We start from the raw sequence: 26567 nt of genomic DNA on the forward strand, positions 1-26567 counted from the left end.
TACCTGTAACTCTGTGTCCCATTGCCCCCCCCTGAAAAATAGCTTTTTCTCAAGTACGCATTGGCACAATGCCATTCATTCTGATTTGAAGGATTCTATAATAATAGCCCTTGGAAACCGACTTTGCTTACTTTAGATCTTTTGCTCCTTAGACTATACAGTATCTGGTCTTTTCTGACCTGTGAGAGAAATGTCTCTCTTGCCTCCATATTGCAAATTATTCTTCTCTGCTTTGATTTATTTTCTTACCTAATGGACACAGTATCATGTAATCCATTGCTAACTAACTCTGATGAATTTTAATGGCATATATTTTATTAGCCTTGCTGACTTCATCTTATTTTTTTCCCTTTGTCTCATTTTTTCTCACTTGTTTGATACTACAACATATTGTACAATTTTGTAAGCTGCCTTAAAGTCTTTTTGGGAGAAAGCTGAGCTATAATTAAATAAATGAGTGGAGACTCCTAATATATAATATTCTTAGTCATGAGCCACAGCTCAAAGGGTACAAAAGTTAAGAAGGACTTAACAGCCTTGAGTTCGAGACTGCCCTGGTATAATCCTCAAGCTACTCTTCCAACTGCTTTTCCTACCATATCCCTCCATAATTCTGTTCTTCCTCTGATCACAGTTATTTGTAGGATGTATTTGGCTATGAGCACTTTCTTTCTTGCTTGGCCTGTGCAGACTTTCTACTGGAACTTCTTCTCCACCACACCTGCAGTTTCTGCTGGTCAGATCTCACTCGTCTTTAACAATGTCTCTGCCATGAATCTCTTCCCAGTTTTCACAGCCAAATGTGATGTCACTTTAGTTTGAAAATTCAAAGTCCTCTGCTAACACCTGTTGTGCTCTACCTGACAATACAGTACTTTCCTCACCACCTCTCTACCCCGTCTTGAGACTGCAGGTCCCTGGAGCTTTGGAGTTCAAGAACTGTGCCAGTCTGATTAGGCCTGTTGTACTAAAGCTCAACTTTTTGATGAAAATAAAAGTCTTTAAATAAGATCTCACCCTCAAGGACAGACTTCAGTGTTGACTTTTACTCCAAATAAATTTGGAAGATCCAATGTGAAGGCAATACAAAGCTAGTCAGAGGCCTGAATTTTCTCTACTAAGCCTGAAATTTAGTATAATTTTTCCCTCAGAGAGTTACTCTAATTAACTGTTGTCCCTTGACAGGATTAGGAGGGCATCCATCTGACTGGTCTTGCTGATTCAAGTCTTAACCCGCCACAATCCCTTCCCTCAACAACCACCAGTGTCATCTTTCTAAAACCGCTTCAAGTCCTTCCACAACCTTTAGAACTCCCTCCTTAGTACTTAGCCCCTGTTACAAGGTCCTTCACGATCCCCCTGTCTGCTTCTCCACTCATCTTTCACCACCTCTGTGCTCCAGGCATAACTGCTTTCAATTTGCAGGATGGGCCAAGCTTCCAGGGTCTTTGCCTAAGTGGAAATATAACTATGAGCTTTCTGTCCATCTAGATGCTCTGTCTAGATGTCTAATGCTTTTCCCTCTACTTTTCAATTTGCTAATTTGGGGTTGTTTTCCTGGAATTGTCTCGGTGCCTGCCTTTTTTTTTTTTTTCTTAGAAGTGTCCTTCATTTTTCTATCTTGTCTTAGAGATGGCATTTTTCTTGTTTTTTTAGGTTCCTTGGAGTATCTTCATCTTAACATTTAACATGCTGAATCATCATTTTCTGTTTAATTATCTTTCTTTCTCTCTTGAGTCAAGACTATAAATTCCTTTAGAGCAGGGACTACTTATGGTCGCCTTACTTCCCTGTTACCCAGCACCATCTAAGTAGGTATTTAATAAATATTTGTTGGTTGAATCAATGATGCCCACATGTAAGAATGCTGATTTGGTAGACACACCTATATAATCCTAAGCTTACTTAACTTCAGAAAAAATTAAAATAGTAAAAGGAAAACAGAATTCCCAAGAATTTTGGAAATTTGAATGAATGACTAAATGCAGAGAGCTTTCTGAACAGTCATGAACAAGAAGGTATAAGAAAAAGTGAGAAAAAATTGAAGGAAATGAAATTATTAGGAAAGAAATCTTAATGAAATAATTTAAAATGTTGGTGGAAACCCACAAAGTGTCTGTTAGAAATATGACTGCCCTTCAGCAATACTGCTTATCTGGAAGATTTCATTTTGTTAATTGTCTTCCCTAGATAACCATCATATTCATTTATCTTACTAACATCATTATAATTGATTCCCCAGAGTCACCTTCTGGAAGTACTTTCATACCCTTTTTGTTGCCCAGGTCCCTCATATGTACAGCACTGCAAACTGACTGGTCTTAATGACATAGCATCTTTGCTTCATTTGCGTGTGTGTGTGTGTGTGTGTGTGTGTGTTAATTCTTCAATGGCCTGTGTTATACCTTTTGCATATTGTCCAAAAGACATGCATCCAGGTGCCCCATACTCATTGTGACTGGTAATCAGGACAAGTAATGGCCTTTAGCTCTTTTTCATTAATGCGATGGAAAAGCACTGTGCCCAATCCATTAGTGATGCACTATTATATTAAGAGCTTACTTAAGAAAGGCAGCCAGCCAGTGGACATAGGGCTGGTTTCCCTTAAATAGGATTTTCAACCATGATCAAACAAGGCACCTTTTCATTTAGCAGGAAAGTTTCTGCTCTTTCCCTGTCTCTCTTTCTTATTGTGTTTTGTCTTAATTTATCCTGGCAGTCCATAAGGAACTTAACTAATGTTTTCTAAATGACATTGAAATTTCTTAAAGATTAACAGTATTCATAGGATAAAATATCCATTTGTCTTTTGAAAACTTCTCTCTTTGAGTTTTCCTATCAGTAGGTTTTAGTTTCTTGAACTCCTTACTCTCAAAGTGATGTTTTTCCTCTTGATTTTTCTTGACTATAAGTACAAAATAAGGAGCCATTCTATTTGGGTTTACTTTTTATTATTCTTTTAACATTCATGCAGATAAAACTGCCCTGTTATTTTCATTCCTTTAGGAAATTATGTTTGATTGATGGCCTTGAACTTGGCAAGTTTAGGCAAGATTTGAGGATTTTTTTTTTAATCCCCTAAATTCAATTGAATTATTTTCCCCTAGCTGATAGCATAAGGTGTCTGTTTGCATTAAAACTCCCACCACTGGCATTTGTACTTATCACCCAAGCCATTTAAGGCTTCACGTTCTTTTGAAGAATAATTCCATGTGATGTTAAAGTTCATAAGTGTGTATAAGGCCCAGTTTCTAAAACACCTTTCCTTGGGAAGCTCATCATTGTAGAATGCAACCACTCAGGCACAGCAAAGCACGTCAACTTCACGGACTTTCTTTATAATCACTAATTTGTATGTTTAAAATAATGAGTGTTAACATAAATAAAACAACCAAAGGGTTCTTGTTAAAGTATGGAAAGTGCAGTTTTTGCATTCACTTCTGCAGTGATCTCCTGTCACCGCTTTTTCTCACCATAGCCCACCCTCAATGACCACACAGGAGAAGAAGACATGACAACATGACAGCACAGCACAAGGACCCCACTCTGTATGAGTGCTGGGCAGGCAGTGTACAGTGCAGGGACGAAAAGAGCTTTGAAACCAGCATTTAGATCTCAGCCCCTCAGTGCTCTCTCTGCGGCCTCTTTGGAGCTGAAAAGGCAGCTGATACTCTGTCAGCTTGATGAGAAATTATAACAGTCATAATAGATACTTCATTCTGCTCACATTCTAGGATTCCAAGTTTAGGACCTCACATTTCCAGTTCTCTGCTGTTGGTTGTTGAGATGTGGTCCTAGACCAGTAGCATCAGCACCTCCTAAAAACTTGTTAGAAACACAATACTTAGGCCCACTATCATCATCTCTTATCAGCTGTCCAAGGGATTATGATGCGCACTCAAGATTGAGAACCGCTCCAAGCCAGCCAGCCAGTCACAGGCAGGTGAAGGGGGTAAGATTGGACTAATTAAGGAAACAGAAGTAGCAAAACTGGTGGTAGAATAAAAGAAGAATGTTAATTGTCCTCCATTATTCAAACTATTTTCTTCCTTCCTGAAGTCCATTATGCATTGTTGTTATCTTGTATAATTTCCTTCCTTCCGTGTGATTTTTTTTTTTTTTAAACCAACAAAATTTGACTTGGAATAGGAGTATAATGGCTCCGTTGGGGAGAACCAGAGAAATCCCTGTGTGAATTTATGCAGTCTACTCAGACTATCAGGATTCATGGCCTACAATGATAGACTTAGGAAATCCTGGAAAATGAAATCAAATGAGTCGGCATATTTGCATGGTGTGCACATTCACTATGGTATGGTTAGTTACCCAAATTAGCTACGTGGTTACTTCAGGGAGGTCTTAGTAATGTTAAAGCTCTATTTTAAAAGGAACAAGACTCATATGCAATATATATAAATACATAGAAGCAATCATACTCTGTCAACAGTTTCCTCTCTAGAACATTCTTTTGAGCCTCTAGTAATTAGAACAGTGACTAAATTAGCCATTCTTATTTTCCGCTGGTATCAAATACAGCTAAAGGGATTACAATGTACTTGGATACTAAGGCTCTTTTTATAACTGGCAGCATATAATCTTGATTATTTACTGTTTGTATTCCTAAAATATGAAATAGTTTTTCAAACACAGCTTTCAACTAAGTTGCTAATTTCACACCCAGGATGACCTTCATTGTCACAGACTCATTGTGCCTCATTGCTAATGAGGACAGTAGTACTCTTCTCTCCTGTCCACAAACCCCACTCCTTCTTTTTGCCAGTGCCGCAGAAAGAATCCTGTGTACAACTGGGAAGAATATTTTTTACTTATATCCCATGTCTTACTTACCTCCCATATAAACAGTTGTTTACAATTCCTTTCGGGATACATACACATGTGTGTACATATATACACATACACAGACACGCACTCACATACATATATGTCTCTGCTTTACCTTCCTGGGTTTTTTTTTTTTTTAAGATTTTATTTATTTATTTGACAGACAGAGATTGCAAGTAGGCAGAGAGTCAGGCAGAGAGAGAAGGAGGGGAAACAGGCTCCCCGTCGAGGAGAGAGCCAGATGCAGCACTCCATCCCAAGACCCTGGGGTCATGACCGGAGCCAAAGGCAGAGCTTTAACCCACTGAGCCACCCAGGTACCCCTACTTTCCTGTTCCTAATGTGAGATAAAACTCTAAGGAAGAATGATAGAAATACAGAGTACAGAATTTGAATGTATCACTTAAACCGATTAATCTGTTATTCGTTATGTGAAATAAAGATTTCCTTATGGAACATATTTAAGTATAAGTTCCCAAACAACTCCCAGGGTAGTCTATTTAAAATATTGTGGCATATTAGAATCACCCAGGAAGCTTTAAATTTCCAACCACCCAGGCTATGCTCCAGGCTCATTAGATCAAGTTATCTGTAGGTGGGACCCAGGCACCAATATTATGTTAAAGCTGCACAGATGATTCTAATGTAAAGTGAAGCTTAAAACCAGGGTCCTTGAGAATGTACCTCAGTCTCATGAAATGTTAGTGTGTTTAGAAAAAAGAGAGAAAAGTTCTAAAGTCCAGCACATTTGGGAAGTGTAGCAAATTGTACTTGTCTTCCTAGAGATGCTTGCAGAGTCACGATAAATATTTGCCCATTAAACACTGAGAAGTCCTGCAAGGGAAAAATGGTGAATGTAAAGAAAGAAGGAGGAAAAGAAAGCAAGGGACCCTCACCCCCATGATAAAAATATCTACATAGCTTGGTTTATCTCCTCATTTTAAAAACTTGTTTACTCAGACATAACTTTGTGTGTGGAACACCTGTCAAAAATTCCATGGAACACTCCTTTTATGGAATAAAATTTGGGAGATCCTGAATCAAAAGACCCCAGAGCGAAAAGCAAAGGCTTTTCTTGCAGTGCTTATTAAAGAAGATCTGGTTACACCCAGTTTTGCTTCACTCTTACGTAACATTTGATATTTAAAATAACTTATTGAGATGGCAAACAGATACATGAAAAGATGCTCAGCATCACTCATTATCAAAGAAATGCAAATCAAAAATGAGCTATGCTATCACCTCACACCTGTCAGAATGACTAAAGCAACAGCACGAGAAACAACAGGTGTTGGTGAGGATGTGGAGAAAGGGGAACCCTATTGCACAATTGGTGGGAATGCAAACTGGTGCAGCCATGGAAAACTATATGGAAGCACCTCAAAAATCCATATGGAAGTACCTTAGGATGCAGTAATTGCACTACCGTGTATTTATCTAAAGAATACGAAAGCACGAATTCAAAGGGATACATGAACCTTAATGTTTATAGCAGCATTATTTACAAAAGCCAAGATATGGAAGCACCCCAAGTGTCCATCAATTGATGAATGGATAAAGAAGATGTGGTATACGTATATGATGGAATATTATGCAACCATAAAAAGAATGAAATCCTCCCATGTCCAATGACATGGATGGAGCTATAAAATATAATGCCAAGGGAAATAAGTCTCAGAAAAAAAAAATATACCATATGATTTTACTCATGTGTGGAATTCAAGAAACAAACAAAAAAATATAAGCAATGGGGAAAGGAGAGAGAGAAAGGCAAACCAACAAACAGACTCTTAACTATAGAGAACAAACTGATGATTATGAGAAGGGGGTGGGGAGGGGTGTTATTGGTATAACAGGTGATGGGGAGGAAGGAGTGCACTTGTCCTGATGAGCACAAGATGATGTATGAAAGAGTTGAATCACTCTATTGTACACCTGAAACTAATATAAACTCTGTTAGCTAACTGGAATTTAAATAAATACTTAAAAACAGAAAAAAAATAATGTAGAGTTTAACATTAGAGTTCAGAAATTATATAAGGGATCTGATAGAAATAAGATACATGGGCCACAAGCACTATATAAGATTTCGTTTAGGAAAGTCAGTCTTCCAAGATTAACCGAACATACGAGTTGGGTGAGTGGTATCCAGAGAAATCAAACCTTTATTGAAAACTGGAAAGGTATGGGGAATCCAGCCAGGTAGGAGAGCCCAGTGATATGATAGCAGAAATGGTACCAGGATACAATAGCTCTAGTATTTAGTGTCATTTGCAAAGTCAGTACAAATAAAGTGGTAGTTTGGAACCATTCTGTATTCTTTATTACAATCATGCTCCATTTTATATTCTCTTCTCCTAGCCTTTTCTAAGAACTGTTTTAGAACTTCCTATCTCTGGGGCTTATCCATTCAATTTAGAGTAATCTATAGGTCTTTCTTTCATCAAAACCTGAGCCTGTTTCTCAGGATTTCCTCACCTCCATCCTGAGGGCTATTATATGATAAACTACTACTTTCTGAATATGTTAATATTTAACCCTGGTACTGGAGTGGCAGGCACTGTGGCAGCTTGTTTCCTTGTTTCCACATGAAGCTGCAAGGCAGATGTACAATAGTGCCCGCCATTTTCCAGAAGAGTTTCCTCAGGGATCTCAGAAAATTCTGCCAACTGGAATCTCCTGTTTAAGAAAGTGTTGAGATGCTGTAAATAATAATGGAAAATATTTAGAGTAATTATGCAAACTAAATTAGGGTAAATGTTTAGAAGAGATAGCCAACTATCAGTGTCAGAGAAGTTTCCGTCAGCAACTTTTACTGACAGGATGAGAGAGGATAAAATGTGTAACAGGCATGGTAACACAGAGGCCTCTGTTACTCCGGCCTGCTCTGGTTTTGGCCAGTTCTATCCGAGTTGATAATGTTACGGGTTTTTTTTTAAACTCATTTTCTCTTTTGCCTAATTTCTTAGTTTAAATTCATATGACCTCCCCAACCACTGGAATATTCAAGCATTCTGCTCACAATAGTTTAATTTAATGTCTCAATTGAGGTCACTAAAGACCTGTTTTCTTTCTACACAGCTGCACCTCAGTCATCTACATTCCACAACCTCAATCTGACATACCTACTCCCACTCCCCTGTCCTAGTAGCAGAATGGCTATCCCAGCAATGACCCCATATACTCCTACTATCCTCTGCCAGAGAAGAGCAAAAGTCATTTCTAGAAGTCTACACACACACACACGTGCACGCGTGCACGCACATCCATGGGTTTTCTTTCCCACAAGCTCCAGTAAACATCTTTGTAGTCTCACTAACTCTGAAATTTTACCCTCATCTACTCCCCGACTGTGGAGTTAACTGCATTCAAGCTACATGACTGGGAGAAGGGAGTATAAGGATTCTTACAGGAAATCCAGGTTTCTATTGAGAAGGGGAAATGGCTGCAGAGTGGGTAAGAAAAAAAGGATGACTACACCTTCCTTCTTGTCATTGTTCCTATCTTTTTTCTAGAATCTGTGTTTATTATAACTTGTGATCTTGGGTTACAGTTTGGTCATTGATCCCTCTTTTTAAGTTTCTCTTCTTGTTTTGTAAATATACTTTTAGATAAGAATTAAGGATAATTTTCATGAAATTCAAACCCACATATTTTTATTTTCTGTACGTGGGTGTGAAATTCATGAAGGAGGACATTGGATAAACATAGTTGCCTCTCATAAATATTTTTGAATGGTATGTGGGAAACACAATTCCTTTGGTCAAAGGAAAGAGAAAAACAGGCCCCAAACTGTACAAACATCTGTAGTTAATGTTCTAGGAAAACAGTGTCCATAGTAGCCTTCGAGTTAGGGGAGGAATGTCCCTGGGCTCGAAATAGAAACTAAAGTCTTCTAGGATAAAGAAGTCAAGAACAGATGAACTAAGTGGGGCCAGGCCAAGGAAAATCAGGACATAAAAATTAGGAGTAGTGTTATATCTATACTGATTTTTCTTTCTGTGTGACTTTGGTTGCCTTACTTCCTCTATTGCCTTACTTCTGGTCCTTTGGTTGATTTACTTTTTACATCCATTAGTTTTATTTCCTGTTGGAACTGCTTCTTACATGCTTCTGTCCATGATCAAACACTTTATTTCTTATTTTTCCAGGGGATGAGAAAATATTAAGATTTAAGGTAACTTTTCAGCCCTTTCAAGTTGACCATACTGAATTTTACCTTCTATGTTTAAGAATGTTACCCGAATGTCACTGGGCCCCCCAATATTTTGAAACTAGGTAAGATTGGCTGGAACCCCCAATTCCATACTCTTTGGAAGTCCACACCTTTCTGAAATACGTACACTTTTCTGGGGTATTATTGGCACCTCTGTCTGCTCTCTCTATTCTGCATTGTGTTAATTCAGATGACAGTTTCCCCCCCCTTTACAATTTTCACACAAAAATTCTACTCAGAATAACATTAATGAACTCGTCGGCATGCTCAGTAATGGACACATGATGGCATTTAAACAACGTCAAATTGATTGTAACGATGCATCCCTGTGCTTGAAATGCCCTTTTGCCACCTCCCTATGGTGGGATTTCACCAGCTCTTCCCCTCTATATCTTAGGGCTCATTCTGATCATTCTCTCCACACCACTACCCCATTCCCACTACCCCACCATGTTTCCTCTGGCTCTCACTTTTTGTCAAAAATGTAAGCTTCTCCCATAACTCTCTCTTCATGTAGACTAAATGTCTGTCACCCATTCCTTTAGGGCCCTATGTCCACCCCAGGTGTCTCACTGTAATTTCTATGACAAAACAAATGATCATTTCCTGCCCAAGCTGATTTCTAATCCCAAATATTAAGATAATGAAAGTTTTATCTTGTCATAATGGTATTACCAACAAAAATACAACCAATAGTAATGACAGTTCCTATCTATTAGGTTCTTCATAGGTACCCAGCCCTGTGTTAAAAGCCTTGTATGCATTATTTCATTACTATTTCCAAGAAACCTTTAAAGCATCAATGTATGAGTCTATTTTACAAGAAAACTGAGATTTATAGATACAAACATGGATCATAACCATCATGCTAGACAACATAAACATATTTTCCTGGTTTTATTGGTTGTTGTTATTCTACAGACTTTAACTTTCTTTTATATTGCCTTAAAAATCAAATGGAATTTTATTTCTACATCCCCATTGTTAAATAGGTAATGAATATTTTTTTAAAAAATCATCTCTATGTAATCTTGTGCTCAAATTGAGAAATCCTTTTGCAACATGTATCGCCAACTGTCCCAAAAAAAGAAATTTCCACTTTTTTATTTGTGAATACATACATATTTACCATAAACATCATTATATTTATCATTAATTTGCTAAATTTGAAGCCTAGTATTAGAGTCATTTATTTTTTAGATGCTCTTCAAACTGATATGGTAAACTATGAATCAACCCCCACATCGGCTTATTGTAAAACATCTAGATGCCAAAAAGTAAAACAAACAGAAAGCATTCATAAAATAAGGGTATTTCTTATGTGTTAAATTAAAAAGCACCAAAAATACTGCATTAATGTGTTAATATTGCCCCAACAAAATTATAATTAATATACTCAAAATAATAACAACAGCAAAAATAAAGACCAAGAAACAAAACCTGAAGAAAGGTGGTTCAGATTTGCTACTAGATTATTTTATGGGTGTAAGGTTTGGCTCTCTTTCAGAGAAGCTTTTCTGATCAACACCAATCACAAAGAGAGTTAGTATAGGTGACTCGTCTTGTCTATTAAAGAATTGTGGAAGGACTTATGAGTCAAGAATAATACCAACAGTGGTTTCTGAAAAGCATTTTCAAGATTTATTCATTTTGTGCAGTTCTGTACAGAAATATTTGCTTAGGCTTCGATTGAACTTGAGTTCAAATGTATACTCTTTCTTTCAACTCTCTAGGGTGAATGGCCTCTAGTAATGAACAAGTGGGGGAAAAAAGAAGGAAGACTATTATATATCCAACAAGTAATAGTTTTAGCATGACTTACAGGTATTCATATATCAGGCTGTGAAAACATCTGTCTTACCTGGCCTGACTGGAACCTGAAGGTGAGCAAATGCCAACAGGCTTCTCTCTCTGGTCTCTGGAATCACCATCCTAATTCAGTCAGCTGAGGCTTCTGCCTTCATATGGTCTTGATCGTCATGATACTCCATACTGCTTGCCCAATGGATCACCCCTTTACCGCTAACCTCCTATGCTATCCTTTCCTCTGTGTCTTTCTGAAAACACCTTGTAAAACATAAAGATAAATTCCTCTACATCCTCATGCTCCTCACAAAAAATTATTTCTTCTTCATGTCTCACCAAAAATCTGTTGTCTTGAAAATGTATTCTTCCTCAGTCACCCTTCTGGATATAGACTTCATTTTCTCCTGTGACCAATGGAGCGAAAGGAGGGGTCAGCACTCTTTTACATCACTATTTTCTCTTGTACGCGGTGTGCAAATTCCTTCTTTTAATGACACTACCCCAGGATATTATGTTTTTCCTCTTCTTTTTGCTATCATTCATTGATCTCCTTGCCAACCCCCACATTCAGCATGAACTTTTGTCACTAGCCTCCTCTTCCCTCCAACTCCTGCCTCATTATTACCATAGTGTCAACATCCCTTCACCTCCTTGTTTATCCAATGACCTTCACCTTAGGCAACTCCAGCCCTCCACATCAAAGGTCACATTATGGACCTGACCATACTGGCTACCCCTCTGAAATCTTAAAACCTTCATACTTGCTTATCAGCATTTCATTTTTACACATCTCTCCTCTTCTGCTGCATCCATCAACTTTCCCTATTCCATTTCTTTCCCTGTCCAGACAAGAAACATTGTTTATCACTTCACCTGTTCTCTTGCCAGCACCCTCACTACCACCATTAATGATAATGATGGGACTTGAAATTTTTTCCCTTTATCCTGGGTCATCTCTCTCTCCCTAATGCTCCAATGAAACAATTCCAAATATTTACCTTTCAACTTATTCCAATGAAAAGATTTCACTCATCTGCCATTCTGTTTGCAAGCATGCTGACCTTACTCCCCCTGAGTTTCTAGTGTTCTCCCTGGAAAATTGAATGTTTTTTTTATTCATATGCCAAATTCTCACTTAATGCAGGTAGAGATGTTTTCATGCAGGCTTGAAGCCATCCTTGCAGTTTGGATTCCTGAGTGAATCTGGCCTTTTCTCTGGTGTGTCTTAGGGAAGTCTCACCTCTACCCTTTATAATAATTTTCCTTAGCTTTCTTTCATGCTAAAATGTGCTTCCAAAGAAATGCCAAACTTGAAGACACACTATAAGCACATTTTGTCTACTAATTCATTTATGGCATAGGCATTGTATTAGGGTTCTGTACAGAAACAGAACTAGTAAGAGATAAATAGAAAGATAGGTAGGTAGATAGATAGATAGATAGGCAGATAGATGATAGATAGATGGATAGGATACATGGAGAAATAAATAAATAAAGGGTAATTTATGATAGGAATTGGCTTACATGCCTTTAGAGGCCAAGAAGTATCACAGCTGTGATCTGAAGCTGAAAAACCAGGAAAGCTGGTATAATTCAGTCCAAATCTGAATGAGGGAGCAAATGGCTTAAACTCCTAGTCTGACACCTGAGAACCAGGAGACCACTGGTATAAATCCCTGAGTTGAAAAGCCATAGAAGCAAGAGCTCCCGTATCTGAGGGCAGAAGAATAGATGTCCCAACTCAGAAAAGTATGAGAACATTTGCCCTTCCTCTACTTTTTTTTAATCTATTCAAGCCCTTAGGGAATTAATTGATGCCCACCTATATTGGTGAAGGTGATCTTCCTTACTTAGACTACCAATTCAAATGTTAAGGTTTTCTGGGGAAAGTCTTCATAGACACACTCAGAAATGCAGCTTTCCCAGCTATCCGGGCATCCTTTAGCCCAGTCAAGTGGACACATAAAGGAAGCATCACAGGCATCAAGATAAAAACAAAAGATTAGGATTTCTGTGCTCTTCCCTGAACAACCATATAGTTCCTGTGGGTTTTACAGCTTGAGGTTTTTACCCAGAGTGCTGAATTATTCATCCATTTTTACAGTCATTCATTTATTCATTCGATAATTGCATATTAGGTGTCAACCATAATGAATCAGACATAGTGCCTTAGGAGTTTTCAGGGTTTTAGGGCAAAGATCTGTAGTAGAAGTACAGACAAAGAGCACTCAGACGTCAGAGGAAAGAATGATCACTTCCAAATTAGGGATGGAAAGAGGCTTCATATAGGAATTTAGCATCTGGATTCAGTTTGAGAAACAGGATTAGGATAGGTGTCGTGAGTGGATAGAAGGAGACTAGAACACAGTGGAAAACAAAAGGCACAGAGGAAGGAAGCTATGAAAGTAGGACTCATCGCTGTGAGCAGGCAGATTTGGGTAAAGCCAAGGATAAGTGAAATGTTATAGGTCACAATGATTCTAAGAACTCAGTGCAAGTAGGTTGAAATGTACTACAAGATAACATTTTTCATCTCTCTGCTGCTTGACAGATGTCATCAAACAAACTGTTCTCCAATTCTTGTGGCAAGGAGTAGAATCTGGACTCTGGCACCAGAAGGTCTATTTCCCTCCAGTCCTTCTATCTTTTTGTACACGGCTCTTGGCTTTGAATGCTTCGTATCCTTGGAGGAAAGAAAACATATGTAAGGGCACTTGGGTGGCTCAGTTGTTAAGTGTCTGCCTTCGGCTCAGGTCATGATCCCAGGGTCCTGGGATTGAGCCCGGCATTGGGCTCCCTGCTCCGTGCGCAGCCTGCTTCTCCCTCTCCCACTCTCCCTGCTTGTGTTTGCTCTCTCTCTGTGTCTCTCTCTGTCAAATAAATAAATAAAACCTTAAAAAAAAAAATAGGAAGGAAAAGAAAACATCTATAGCTGGGCAGAAACTCCTCCATTATGTTTTTGTATTACCAAAGTTAAATATGCTTATAGAGGTAGATCATTGTCATGTAAATCTTTGGGGTTTTTTCCTAAATATGAACAGTCCCTAGATGTATTTTTCTCAAGTAGCTTTAATCCCAATTCCTTGTTGATTTCCCTTCTTTCCTCCTTATTTAGAATGTTGATCCATCTTTTCCTTTCTTTCCACTTCCTCCCTGTTTTCCTTCATTTGCTCCCCATCCATATGGATCAATCTCTAATATGAATATTTTAACAAGTCGAATAGGTCAAGCTTTTTCTCTGAAGCTCTCTTTGCTGAAAAACAAACCCATCAAAATAGAACATGTTTGTTGACTCTTGTAGAGACTGGATTCTTTCAAAGGATATTGTGGGGTACCCTCAACATTTCCTCTTGTTGTGTGTACTCCAGTCTACTGGGATGACTGGCATTCACAATGTGTGGGCCTGAGATGGTTGAAAGGAAATGTTTTGCGTGCAAATGGAATTTACAGGGTGTGTGGCACCCTGGATCAGTTCCCTTCCTTCAACTAAAGTGTCTTTACTTAGCTCAAATTAATGCTTTAGTCACAGACTTAAACAGAAAACAACAGAGTTTCCACTGAGGACTTCTTAGTTCACTTATCTATCTTTTTGACAAAGTCCTTCAGTTCTTTCATTTCCAAAATTTAAAAAATAAATAAATAAATAAGTATTTTAGAAATTTAAAACCTGGTTTCCTTGAGAAAAGATTAAATGAGTCTGAAGAAGCTGAGGACATTAGTTGTTGGGTTGTGTGTTGCTTTAAGTTTATGAAAGAACCGTCTAGATGATAGATCAGTCAGATCATTGTTAAGTGATTTCGTCTTGATACTTTCAAATTTAGAGATTGATTTAAATAAATGATTTGACCTCAGTAGACACTCTCATTTGAAAAGGCCATGACTTCACAGAGACTTTTAATTCTTTACCATCAATAAATCATACTAATTTGCAAGAACAGTAGAGAATGTTAATCAACAAGGAAAGCAAAAACCGGAAATTCAACTGCAAAATGGAAAGTCTAACAGAAGAAAAATAGTAACGGTACAGAAGTTCAACTCGTAAAGATTTCATTTGCCCTTTCTGTTCCCAGGTACTTCAGTGAATGTAAGTTTGGCAGCAGTGAACAATACCTAAAATTAAATAGGTTCATATACCTAACATAAGAAAGTAAGAATAAACTTCCAGAACACCCAGTGGCTTAGTAGCAAACTCTGTTTCTCCTAGGTTCTGTCATATCCTTGCCCAATCTATGTTTCAACACTATCATATATGCTCACTTAAAACCTAGTACATAAAAGGGCTTCAGTATAGTTGTATTGTATGTTGCTAATAAGTGAATTAAGAATATATATCTATCCCTGGAATTTCGTAATAGAGCACGTTGGGCTCTCATTTTCCGAGTTCTTCCCTTCTGCTGATCTTTTTTCTACCCTATCCTAGAATGTGTTATTAGCATTCACTGCACCAACTCTAAAATTCAATTTTGAAAATAACTCAGTTTCAAACTGGCCATTCTCTGACCAGCACCTCCTTCCTTCTACAAACACTTTAACAACCCTTATTGCAATCATTCCTTGACACCATTAAGCCTGCCTACCTGCTTATTGCCTGCCACTTTATCAGTATCCATTTTCTCCTTCATTTGCTCACATCCATGCCTAGTTTAGATCTTAGACAAGTACACAGCAATCACTTCCTTTCGTGTGTTCTTACCTTCCCTGCTCACTTCTCCTCCTGGTGAAACTTTGATCCTGCTTGCATCCAATTCTCGGTCTGCTCCATTCTTTTGAACAGCTGAATGTGGCAAGAGTAAAGCATGCCACCAATGCTGCTGAGTTTCACAGTAATTTTAAGAGCACACAACTTACATGGGCTCTCAGCACTGCCCAGAAATCTTACTGCATATCCCTGGTCCATTCACTCCCACTCTCCAAGACAACCATGTCATAACCTTCTCCCAAACCTACCACCTCTCACTTGCACCTCACATCTTGCCTCAAGAAATAGCAACAATGACAAAAGAACTTAGGTATCTTACAAATCTTCCAAGCTTGTTCTGAACTCACTCAATCTACCCTGTTTAAATGGGTAAGTTGGCCCTGCTCTCCCCTAAGGTCAGCCTTTCCTTTTCTCTGTTGGTCCTTTTTTCTTTACTGTTAACTCCTTTATAGAACATTAAGTATGTACAGAAGAATACACAATTCATAAGTTTGCAGCTCAATAAGTTTTAGAAAATGTGAAGTGGTGGATACTTGTGTATCTACCACCTAGATCTTGATATAAAAGTTCCTATTATTACAGAAGCCTCTTTTGATTGTTTTTGAAGAATTATAAATTGTAAATAGAATCACACAGTTTAAAGCATTTTTATGTTGGCCTTTTAAAAAAATCAACATTGTATCTAAGAAATTTATCCATATTTGTAGAGCAAGGATTCTTTTTTTTCATTGTTTATATCATATAACATAAATATATTATAAATTATTAATTCTACTGCTGAGGGATGTTTAGGTTATTTCTAGCTTGGAGCCATTATAAATAATGCCACTCTAAATATCTGACACATATCTCTTGGTGTACATTTGAAAGAATTTCTATTGTGCACATACCTAGGAGTGGTATTGCTTATTCATGGATTCTGTAAATATTCTACCAGACAGTTTTACAGAGTGGATGTACCGATCTATACTCCTGCTAACAGTGTATGACTGTTCCAGTTATCCACATTCTCTCCAACACTTAGTGTTGTCAGCCTTTTTCATTTTTGCCCTGCTGGTTGGAGTATAGTGTTATATCGTAATATTTTTAACTTGTACTTTCTTGATGACTAGTGACTGAGGTTATGGATTCATATGCATACTGACCATTTGGAATTTAAATATTCTCTTTTCCTGAAGTGTCTGAATGATTATATATACATGATTTTTGTTGTTTTGTTTGTTAATTGAAATTTTTATTGAGATTTTATAGATTCATATGCAGTTCTAAGAAATCATATATAGAGAGATCCCTTGTACAATTGCCTCAATTTCCCCCAATCATATTATTTTACAAAACTACAGGGTATTATACACTCATTTATGTGTGTGTATTTGCTATACAGTTTTTACCTATGTAACTTTTTTAGCTACCACCACAGTTAAGATATTAAACAGTTTCAGTATTGTAAGAATCCTTCTGTTGCACTTTTATACCTCTATGCCTCCCTATTGGTCCCCTGCCCCTGTGTCTAATCTTTGGCAACCATGAATTTGTTCTCCATTTCTAAAATTTTATCATATAAAAAATGTTATATACATGGAATCACACTGTATGATCTTTTAGAATTCTTGTTTCTTGCTCACCATAATTTCCTGAAGATTCATGTGAGTTATTGTGTGTATTAATTGTTCATCCAAACTCATTTTTAAAAATTTGGTGTTCAGTCTTCCTACTGATTGTGGATCTTTCTTTTTTTTATTTCTTTTTTAAATATTTATTCTATGTATAAGCTTTGTCAGATATACATACTGTAAATATCTTTTCTTTGTTTTCTGGTAATTAGCAGTTCTTAGTTCTAATGAAGCCCAACTACCAATATTTTCTTTAATTATTAGCTCTTTTTTAGTCATGTTTAAGAAATTTTTGTTTTTCTCAATTTCATGAAGGCTTTCTCTTATTTTCTTTAGAAAACTATATTAAAATACCTTTCATGCTTAACCTATAACCTATCTCAAATTAATATTATATATAGTATGTGGTAAGGATCAGGGATCATTTTTCCTGTAGAGAGATATGCAGTCAATTCAGTATCATTTATTAAAAAGATCATTCTTGCCTACATTGAATTATGGTGACAGCCTTTCTCTCCTTGCAACAATACCATGATATCTTAATTGCCAGACTTTTTAGTAAATCTTGATATCAAGTAGTATGCATCCTTCAACTTTTTTCCCCCCAAATTTTCTTGGGTATTCTGTGTCTTTTGCCTCTCCATATAAGTTTTAAAGTGAGTTTGTTGCTTCTACCAGGAGATGTGCTTGGATCTCAACTGGAATTACGTTAAATTTATCGATTGTTTTCAGAAGAATTAACATTTTAACAGTATTGAATCTTCTAATCCATGCATATGATATATCTCCTCATTTATTTAGGTCTTATTTAATTCCTGTCATCTGTTTTCTAATTTTCAGCATAGAAGTTTTCATGACTTTTCTCAAACTTATTTCTAGGTATTTGATTTTCTGGATGCTATCAATATAGTAACATTTTAAATTTAATTTTTAATTATCTGCTGCTGATATATAGAAATAGGTTTTTTTATTAACTTATATCCAGTAGCCTTGCTAAACTCCCTTATTAATTCTAGTAATTGTTTTTTAAATCCATCAGTCATTCAATCAACAAATAAAGCAAATATTTTTTTTTTAATTGAGAGAGTGGAGGGAATTTGTGATGCCTATATAGAGTCGTTTGAAGTTCAAATTTTAGACACGTTTCTCAATCAGCTACATTTCCATAGGATTGTATCTTATTTTTATTACTACCACAAAAGCTCGAACCTGTCAGACTTTGGATTTTTCCAATATATTCATGAACATTTCTATCTCCACAAAGTTGAAGGCCTCCTTAACCCAACCAGTGATTATATGGGAATGACTACTTCTCCCTGTTGCTCAGAGGGTGAGATTTCATAAATTTCCAAGCTGAGAACTACTTCCAAGACTCTTCCTTGTTACTCTCTTTGCTATGTGTTGCCAAAAAATGGCACCACCCCAGAATACGATGTTGACAATGTGTATTTTTGGTTTAATAATTTAATGCACACCTCTCCGGGGATTATGTTTAGTACTCTCCTATGGAATTGGGTGAATAATATAGATTACATACTCCTAAGAATTCTGGGCTTCCATTTTTATGAAGCCATCCATCGGCCATCTTTCCTCCATGAGTGTTTTCACTCCTAGTAAGTGAAGTATATGCTGCTATCTGTGTTCACCGCCACCCACTCTTCAGGGATAATTATTTCATTTTCCACAGCTATCTACTTTGTTATTTCTGTTAGTACCTACTTTATAAATTAATACTAGCACAAAACATCATGAAAACATTCATTGCTATTATTCTGGATGAGGATCCACTTCATTCTCCCACATTTTATTGGCAGAAGTAGAATATATAGGAAGAATGTGCCATGAGGGCCCATATCAGGACCTAGTGGACACTCTTTCCTTTCAAGGAGAATCTCTCCGGCTTTCCTCCTCAGTGCATGGTCTGTCATTCGTTGAGTGGCAAGGAGACTTAGAGACCTTAGAATTTCATTCCAGGCAGCTATTACTGCTTAGTCAAAGCAAGCATGTGAAATGTCACCAGCTTGCCATCCTGGGTCCAGGTATTGCTCCCCAGCTCTGAGATGACAATTTTTCCAACCAAACACCACAAAGTACCTCTACCTGAGGTAACACCATGCCTCTCCCTCAGCCACTCACCCAACCCAAGCTGTTCCCTCTACCCTTAAGCTTCCTTTTTAGAAGAATCTTCACAGTGGATGACCTTGAAGGTAATTCACACTGCATTCTGTTGGTATCATCTTCCATGATCCTGGTTTCTTCTGTTCAAATTCCTTTCTGAGGTACCTTTTTGCAACTCTCCTGTATCCTTATTGGCTTTCTCAAAAGTCTTAGTAGATTTGTAACAAGCAAGAATATATTTTTGCCAACTATGCTGACTTTCTAGGTTTGATAGTACCTGGACAAGTCCTCTTTCTGGAATTTCTTAATCAGCTTGAAGAATTTTATAGCAAGGACTAGAAGCACCAATTTAAAAGCTAAGCAGTTCAGTGACAACTCCAAATGAGCTCATTTGATAAATTATTTGAAGAAATTTCAAAAATTCAAGTGGAGGAAATTCCTTGCTCTACAAATTATTAAATGAAAACTTCTTCACAGGAAATATATAAAACATATTTGTTTTGCTTTGGTGGGGGAAGAGAAAGTAAATCCAAAATAAAAATGTGGAGTTTTGTTTCCTCGGAAATAATCAATGATTCCACAGTAACAGAAACAGTTTGTCCTGACTTAAGTAGGCAAAAACACAATTCCTCTCCAATTTCACCATTTTTTTTCCCTCTCTGTGTAACTATCTTGGTGATGCAGCGTCTAGACTTCTTGGAACAAGTGATGGAGTCTGGAATTTATTCTGTGGGTTTGAAAATGGCTATTCAGGTCTCCTTCAAACTTACATGTGGAAGTCCAGTGCTTTTAGAATATGTAAAAATAATCAAGCTGTTTACCAAAACCATAAAATTTCTCTACTTGTGCCTAAACCCTGGGTTGCTACCAACAAGGAAATATCATATGGACATACTTCTTTTATCCATTTCATCTCATTGCAATGTGGTTCTCATCAGCCATGGTATCAAAAAAAATGCAAAATAATTTGTATTCATGAAAGAATGGTGGCAGATATTTTCTAGCCTTTGAGACATATCAATAAAAGAAATTAGCTTAAAGGATATATATCCGTTCTTGGTATGGTTTTAATAAGTAATCTATAGGAATTTACCAAAACAAAAGGAAAGATTTCTTATATTGCAAGGCATTCTCTTAGTCTTTTGTCATTTGTTAGGTGGATAAAATAAAAGGAGTCTCTGAGGCATCCAGATCTAAACAATGTTTGTGCAGCCTGGATTATTAAGTCTGACTGTAGTTTATCTGTGCTCTTAAGGAAATCAAACTGTGCTTGCCAAGAAAGTTCAGAGTTATTTGTCACCAATTACCTAAAGCTGGGAGTTGATCTTACACATAGCTGGAGCCATTTCCTGTAAGCATTTGCTCTGAATTTTACAAAGCTGTCACTTCTTGAGGCTTCACCCTACAATATATATGTCTACTCCTGCAGAGTTTTATTGCAAAAGTTTATCCAGAAATAATAGTCTTACAGGGAAGAAAGCTCCACAGTATTGACTTGTTTAAAATAAGCCTATTCTTAATTTTCAATGTTCTCAAGCTCTGTCTATTGTCTTTTCTGTAAGGCAGGGGGGAAAAAAAAGATTTTTTTTCATTAAAAGATACAACACACTGAACTGAGCTGATGTCATTTATACTATAAAATCTCTCTTGGTTCTGTTCAAAGGAATAGCAGAAGAATAAGTTACTTTGTAAAATAAGTGACGCATATAGGGTAGTCCTCCTGGAAGAAATTTAGGTATTGTGAGCACAAAGTAAATAGAAAATCTATGGAAATGAAATGACAATAAAAATATTAACCAAAGGCATATCATTCCATGTTTCTTAATTGGATCTCCAGTTTTTCCAGCCCATTGACAATAACAACAAACCAACTTGACATCTATATTAGATGGGAACAATCAAAAAGAATGTCCTAAGACCTTATTTACTTAATTTCAAAGATAAAGAAGTAGACTGAAAAGTGTCCTCAGTCATGGGTCAGAAGAACTGAAGTTTATTCCTATTACATGGGATCTTATCTCGGTCTGCAAAAGGGGTGAGCCACCCTTCCTAGCTCACAGCTTTGTTCTAAAGAGGAGTATGGATTTGTGCCAGAAGCAGTTCAGTTTGGGCCATGTTGACAATTTCCCTGAATGTCATGGGACTTGTGAAAAATACTGATTCTGGTCTACTGGACAAAATACAGATGAGATTTTGAATTAACTCAAAGTTATTTGAAGAAGCTTAGCTAAGAATCACATAAAATGCCTTTCATTAACTACACTGCCTGAGCAGTCTGATTTGGCAAGTGTGGCCTAACAGTGAGGTTGGTGAACTAGTGAACTAGAATGAGTGTTTCTCTGCATGACGCAGGCCAGCCCCTACTCATAGTTCACAGAAATGGCTCCTGAGGAATGCAGACAGGGGAGCTGGGACAAATCAAAGTAGTGTCCTATAGGTAAGTGCCAGTGGTATCATATTCTCATGCAAAGGATACACGCTCACTTATTAGACCCAGTTGCAAAGTTTGGAATTACTAACTTGGGAATAGAAAATACCCAAATCAATGAGGTATTCTTTTACTTGTATATTATAAATCTTGGAAAACCATGACAAGAAGGTAGAACATGAGCCCCAATAGAATCAGCTCTGGGCTTACATAAATTCATGGTTGGCAAAAATATATTCTCCCTTGTTACAAATCTACTAAGACTTTTGAAATTCAATTAGAGAAGCATTTTCCAACTTATGTTCCTTAGAGCACTAGTTCTTTCTTTTTAATTAACATATAACATATTATTATGAGTCACAGCTCAGTGATTCATAGTCTTACATGACACCCAGTGCTCACCACAGCATATACCCTCCTCAATGTCCATTACCCAGACACTCACTCTCCCACCCCTAGCATATATTTCTAAGCAAAATTAGTAGATACTACCAAAAGGAAGGAAGGAATGAAAGAAGGAAGGAAGAAAGGAAAGAAGGAAAGGAAGAAGGAAGTAAGTTAGTCTGGTTTAATCATCTTTAAATAAGCTACTGTAAAACTTGATTTCTCAGTTTTTATTGTATATCAATATCACAAAAGAAGATACATTCTGCAGCATTTGCCATAATGAACTAGAACACAGCTCCTTTCCCAGCTGAGCTACCATTCAAAAATAATATATTATAAAGAATGCTCAGTTAAAGGATTTTTAATAAACTGTATAATATAAGAGAACCACTTATCTGAAATGGCCAATAGACTGTTATCCCCAAAATAGTGTGGTTTTGTTAGCAAGGCAGACAGCTGCCATTGAGCTCTAGATGTGGAATACTCTTTCCCAAAAGATGGCTCTGTGTTTTGTACTCATTTGAAAAAACTGATAGTAATCAGATAACTGAGTACCTATGTCTGCTTAAAGACAAAAGGTTAATAATGAGAAGAGTTGGCAGAGTATATGTTAAAAGGTTATGCAAACAAACTGTGGGGGTGGTAAAATTAATATCTGCAGTGAGCTCAGAATTATTAACAGCTAAGTGCATGCAAGATTTGTAACTGGAAATGGAAGGCTTTCTTCTTGTAACTTTCTCTTCAGCCATTGAACAATTATTTACTGAGTATCAGGCATGGCATGGTGTTTTGGAAGATACAGAGACATGAAAAGTTTGGCCTCTGCCTTTAAGGAGATGACAGTCTGGACAATTTCAATAGAAAATTGATGACTGCTGTTAGAGCACAGGGGCTAGGGCATAGAAATCTCTGGTGATTTTTTAGTGTAAACTGATGTAAACATCTCCAGGCCATTCAAATAGTTGCTCTCCGTCCAAGTGACAAGGTTGTTTTTATATAGATAGGAACTGAACTGAGTTGTCATTCGTCACACCCACTTATTAGTTCCTATATGTGGATTATAGACAACAGTTAGGTTTGTTGGATTTAGGGTTGTTTCATTAAGCCTGCCTCTATTTTTAGCAAGTAGATACAGTAAGACAGTTTTTGGTTTAGGATGGAGATACATTTATCCCAGAGTTGCTTAATTGCTCTCATTCTCCATGAATACTGAACCCCACCACCAACAACTGAGGAGCTCATCTCCATTCAGGTATTCCCCTTGATTGAGAACCATTACGTCGCCTGCACACTGAAAGTACAAAGGTACACAAGACATAGTAATTTAGGTTTTGCATATTGATGTGTGGCAGTTATATTTGAACTCAGAAAATTTAGAAGAATAAATTAGCAGAGGTTTTCTGTCAAAATCAGGTCTTCAACCTTCGTGAATGGAGAGAACTTGTCTTCAGTCAATGATGCTGGTTCTGATGTTTTCATGATGTTAGTCAAGTTCAGAAGCTTGGGAATACAGCTGATTCCATATAGAAAATTCTATTCTTAAAGAGTAGAATGTTGAATTTGCAGGGGAGATATGCATTAGACATGGGAATATGGAATTTGGGTTTTGTGGGTGAGCAAGTAATTTTCCTGGGGCTCCCTTTCTGCAATGGAAAAATGCAGCTTATTTCCAACACATGGTTTACTGAAGACTGCAACTTAGTGAAAATGGTTTGACTGTTTCATTGTCCATTCAGATGAAGAACATTTGGAGAACTAAAGGAGTTGAAAAGAAAATACTGCCAGTGACGTGAATATGGAAGGGGGGAAGGGCTCAAAGGAGACTTTGTCATTATTGTTATTATCTGTAACACTATTTCTTTTGCACTTAAAAAAGTGATAGGAAAATGACAAAATGAGAACATGTGCCAATTCTGAATATTGCTATATGCATATCTCTTGCATTATTCCTCTATTTCTCTTTTAAGTTAGAAAAAAAAATGATTGCTAACAATCTGATGATTCATTCATTCAACAAATGATTCGTTGAGAGCCTACTGTGTGATACATGCTAGCAATAAAATGAGAATTTAAAAAAAAACAAAACAGATATCATCCCTGTCCTTATGGAATGTATGTTTTAGACGTGAAACTGCCATGTTGGGAACTAAGATAGAATGGTTACAAAGACAAAGTGAGGGAAGGGGGATACCATGGAGGTGGGCTGCTGTTCATGCTGAATCAGTAAGCACAAGTCATTCCTACTGAATAGGAACTGCCTCATCGTTGATCAAAATGATGTGTGATAATCACTGGCTGTGGGCTACACATCTAAAACAGTTTCATAGGATATCTACTTTTCTCGCCAGTTGCAATCTCAAGTTCACCTGCATTTTTCTTTGATTCTCTCTAGTATATGACTGCTGCCGCTCCTATGCAAGGGACCTACATTCCCCAGTACACGCCTGTGCCTCCGACAGCTGTTTCTATTGAAGTAAGTCGGTCTTTGTCTTATAGAAAGAGGTAGGGATGACAGATCTCAGCCTCATGCACCGTGGTCCCCCATAACCAGGCTATCCTTATTTGTGGTCTTGGGGTTGCTCTAAAATTTGACATTTCAAGTTCACTGTATGAAAGTACACCAACATGCCTATGTTGTGCATTGCACATGAAATAAATCAATATGCTATAAAGGTAAGAGGGGAGTATCTTTTTATAAAGATCGGAGACCAAATCACTACCCCATCAAATGTTAACTACAAATAACTCATAAGTAGGGCAGGAAAAAGAGTTTGCAACTATTTGAATGAGTTTGCTAGTGCCTTGTTACTCAAGAGAGTGTCCCTGGACCAGGGTCATCATCAGCATCAGTGGGAAGCTTGTTAGAAATGCAAAGTCTGAGACACTACCCAGACCTACTGAATCACAATTTGCATTTTAACAAGATCCCTTGGGAATCTATCTTCACATTAGTGCACTGGTTCTCAAACATCTCTGTATATTATTTTCTGCAATTATTTAGAGAGCTTTAAAAAATATTTATGCCTGGGTCCTCTCCCCAGATTCTGATTTATTTGTCTGGGGTATTGACTGGACATCAGGATTTTTAAAACATCTCAGGTGAAAAAGAAAAAACAAACAAACAAACAAACAAAAAAACCTAGGGGATTCTAATATGTATCAAGGATTAATAACCACTGCTTTAGTGAATGAAACTTGGCAAGTTTGTGGCTTCCTATAAATTAAAAAAAAAAAAAAGTTGCACCCTCTTTGCTGTGGTTACCTCAATGATGAAATCATCTTATCTTTAATGGAAGCTTTGTCCCTTTCCTTCTCTCTTTCCATTGGGCTGAATCCATCTCCAGTAAAAATTATTTTACTGGACAGAGCCAGCAAGCTACATAGGAAAGAAAGGCGCATAGAGCTATGTAGATAGTGGTAAAACACTTAGACGTGTGTATTTCTGTGTAGTCCTAGCCATTATGGTCTCTTCCCACACTTCCCCTTCTCCTGATGACATTTGCTGTTATGATCACAGTGCATTTCTTCCCATCAGCAGGGATGCCTCTGAAGGCCATGCTATTCCTACTCCATGAGTTGGCCAGCAACTTGAGTGCTGTCACCCCTCCACAGGGAGGTCTACCATGACTTGCTCAGTCTCTACAACTATAGAGATTGGGGAAATCTTCACAGAATAAATTCGATCTTACACAATGTTTGTTTTGGTGTATGCCAAATGTTGGCCAGTACCAAGGTTTGGGAAACACAGAAGTTTAAGAGGACATCATCATGTAATTTAGGAAACCAAAGAGGTCCAGTTTTAAATCTTTTATGTGCTCTGGACCTGTGGGCCCCAAAGAATGAGTCAGTACTGATCAAGTTTTAATTGGCTTTTCAGGATTTCAAGACTACCTGATTAAAATACATGTGGGCTTTCTTTGGTTTTGTTTGTTGTTTGATGATATATTTGACCATCAAAAATCATCTAGATCATCAGAATCTAGACATTCTAGGCATGTTAAGCATAGATCTCTACAACGTATTTGCATTTTTCTTTGTCTACACTGACATATGGATGTGCTTATCTACAGAATTTGAGTGTTCTAATGACCATAAAGTAATGGGACACATTTAACAATGTGACTTATTAGAAACAGTCTAAATATAGTTTAAAAAGATGTCTATAGTTAAAAAGAAATCTTTCAAGTCAGGGAACCTGGCTGGCTCAATAGGTGGAACATGCAACTCTTGATCTCAGGGTCATGAGTTCTAGTCCCACACTGGGCATAATAAAAAAAAAAAAAAGAAAGAAAAGAAAATAGAAAGAAAGAAAGAAAGAAAGAAAGAAAGAAAGAAAAGGAGAAGAAGAAGAAGTCTTTCACTAAGAAAAATGGAGGTACACTTTGATAAATTGCTTTGAATTATAGAAAAAGCACCAATATATTTTTCCTATAAAACACTCATTGAAAACTTACCAAT

At 37.2% G+C, this 26567-nt stretch overlaps 1 protein-coding gene across 8 annotated transcripts in view; it reads left to right on the forward strand.

Annotated features, from left to right (window-relative positions):
• Positions 1–26567, forward strand: part of RBMS3 (RNA binding motif single stranded interacting protein 3) — a 582541-nt gene that overhangs the window by 540589 nt on the left and 15385 nt on the right. For all 8 annotated transcript variants that reach the window (XM_044252609.1, XM_044252613.1, XM_044252610.1 and 5 more), the window contains one exon: positions 24502–24582. In XM_044252609.1, the coding sequence (XP_044108544.1) occupies positions 24502–24582 (81 nt within the window). The remainder of the gene's footprint in view (positions 1–24501; positions 24583–26567) is intronic.

This window comes from Neovison vison, chromosome 6, assembly GCF_020171115.1.
Source record: "Neovison vison isolate M4711 chromosome 6, ASM_NN_V1, whole genome shotgun sequence".
In the NCBI taxonomy this organism is placed as follows: domain Eukaryota; kingdom Metazoa; phylum Chordata; class Mammalia; order Carnivora; family Mustelidae; genus Neogale; species Neogale vison.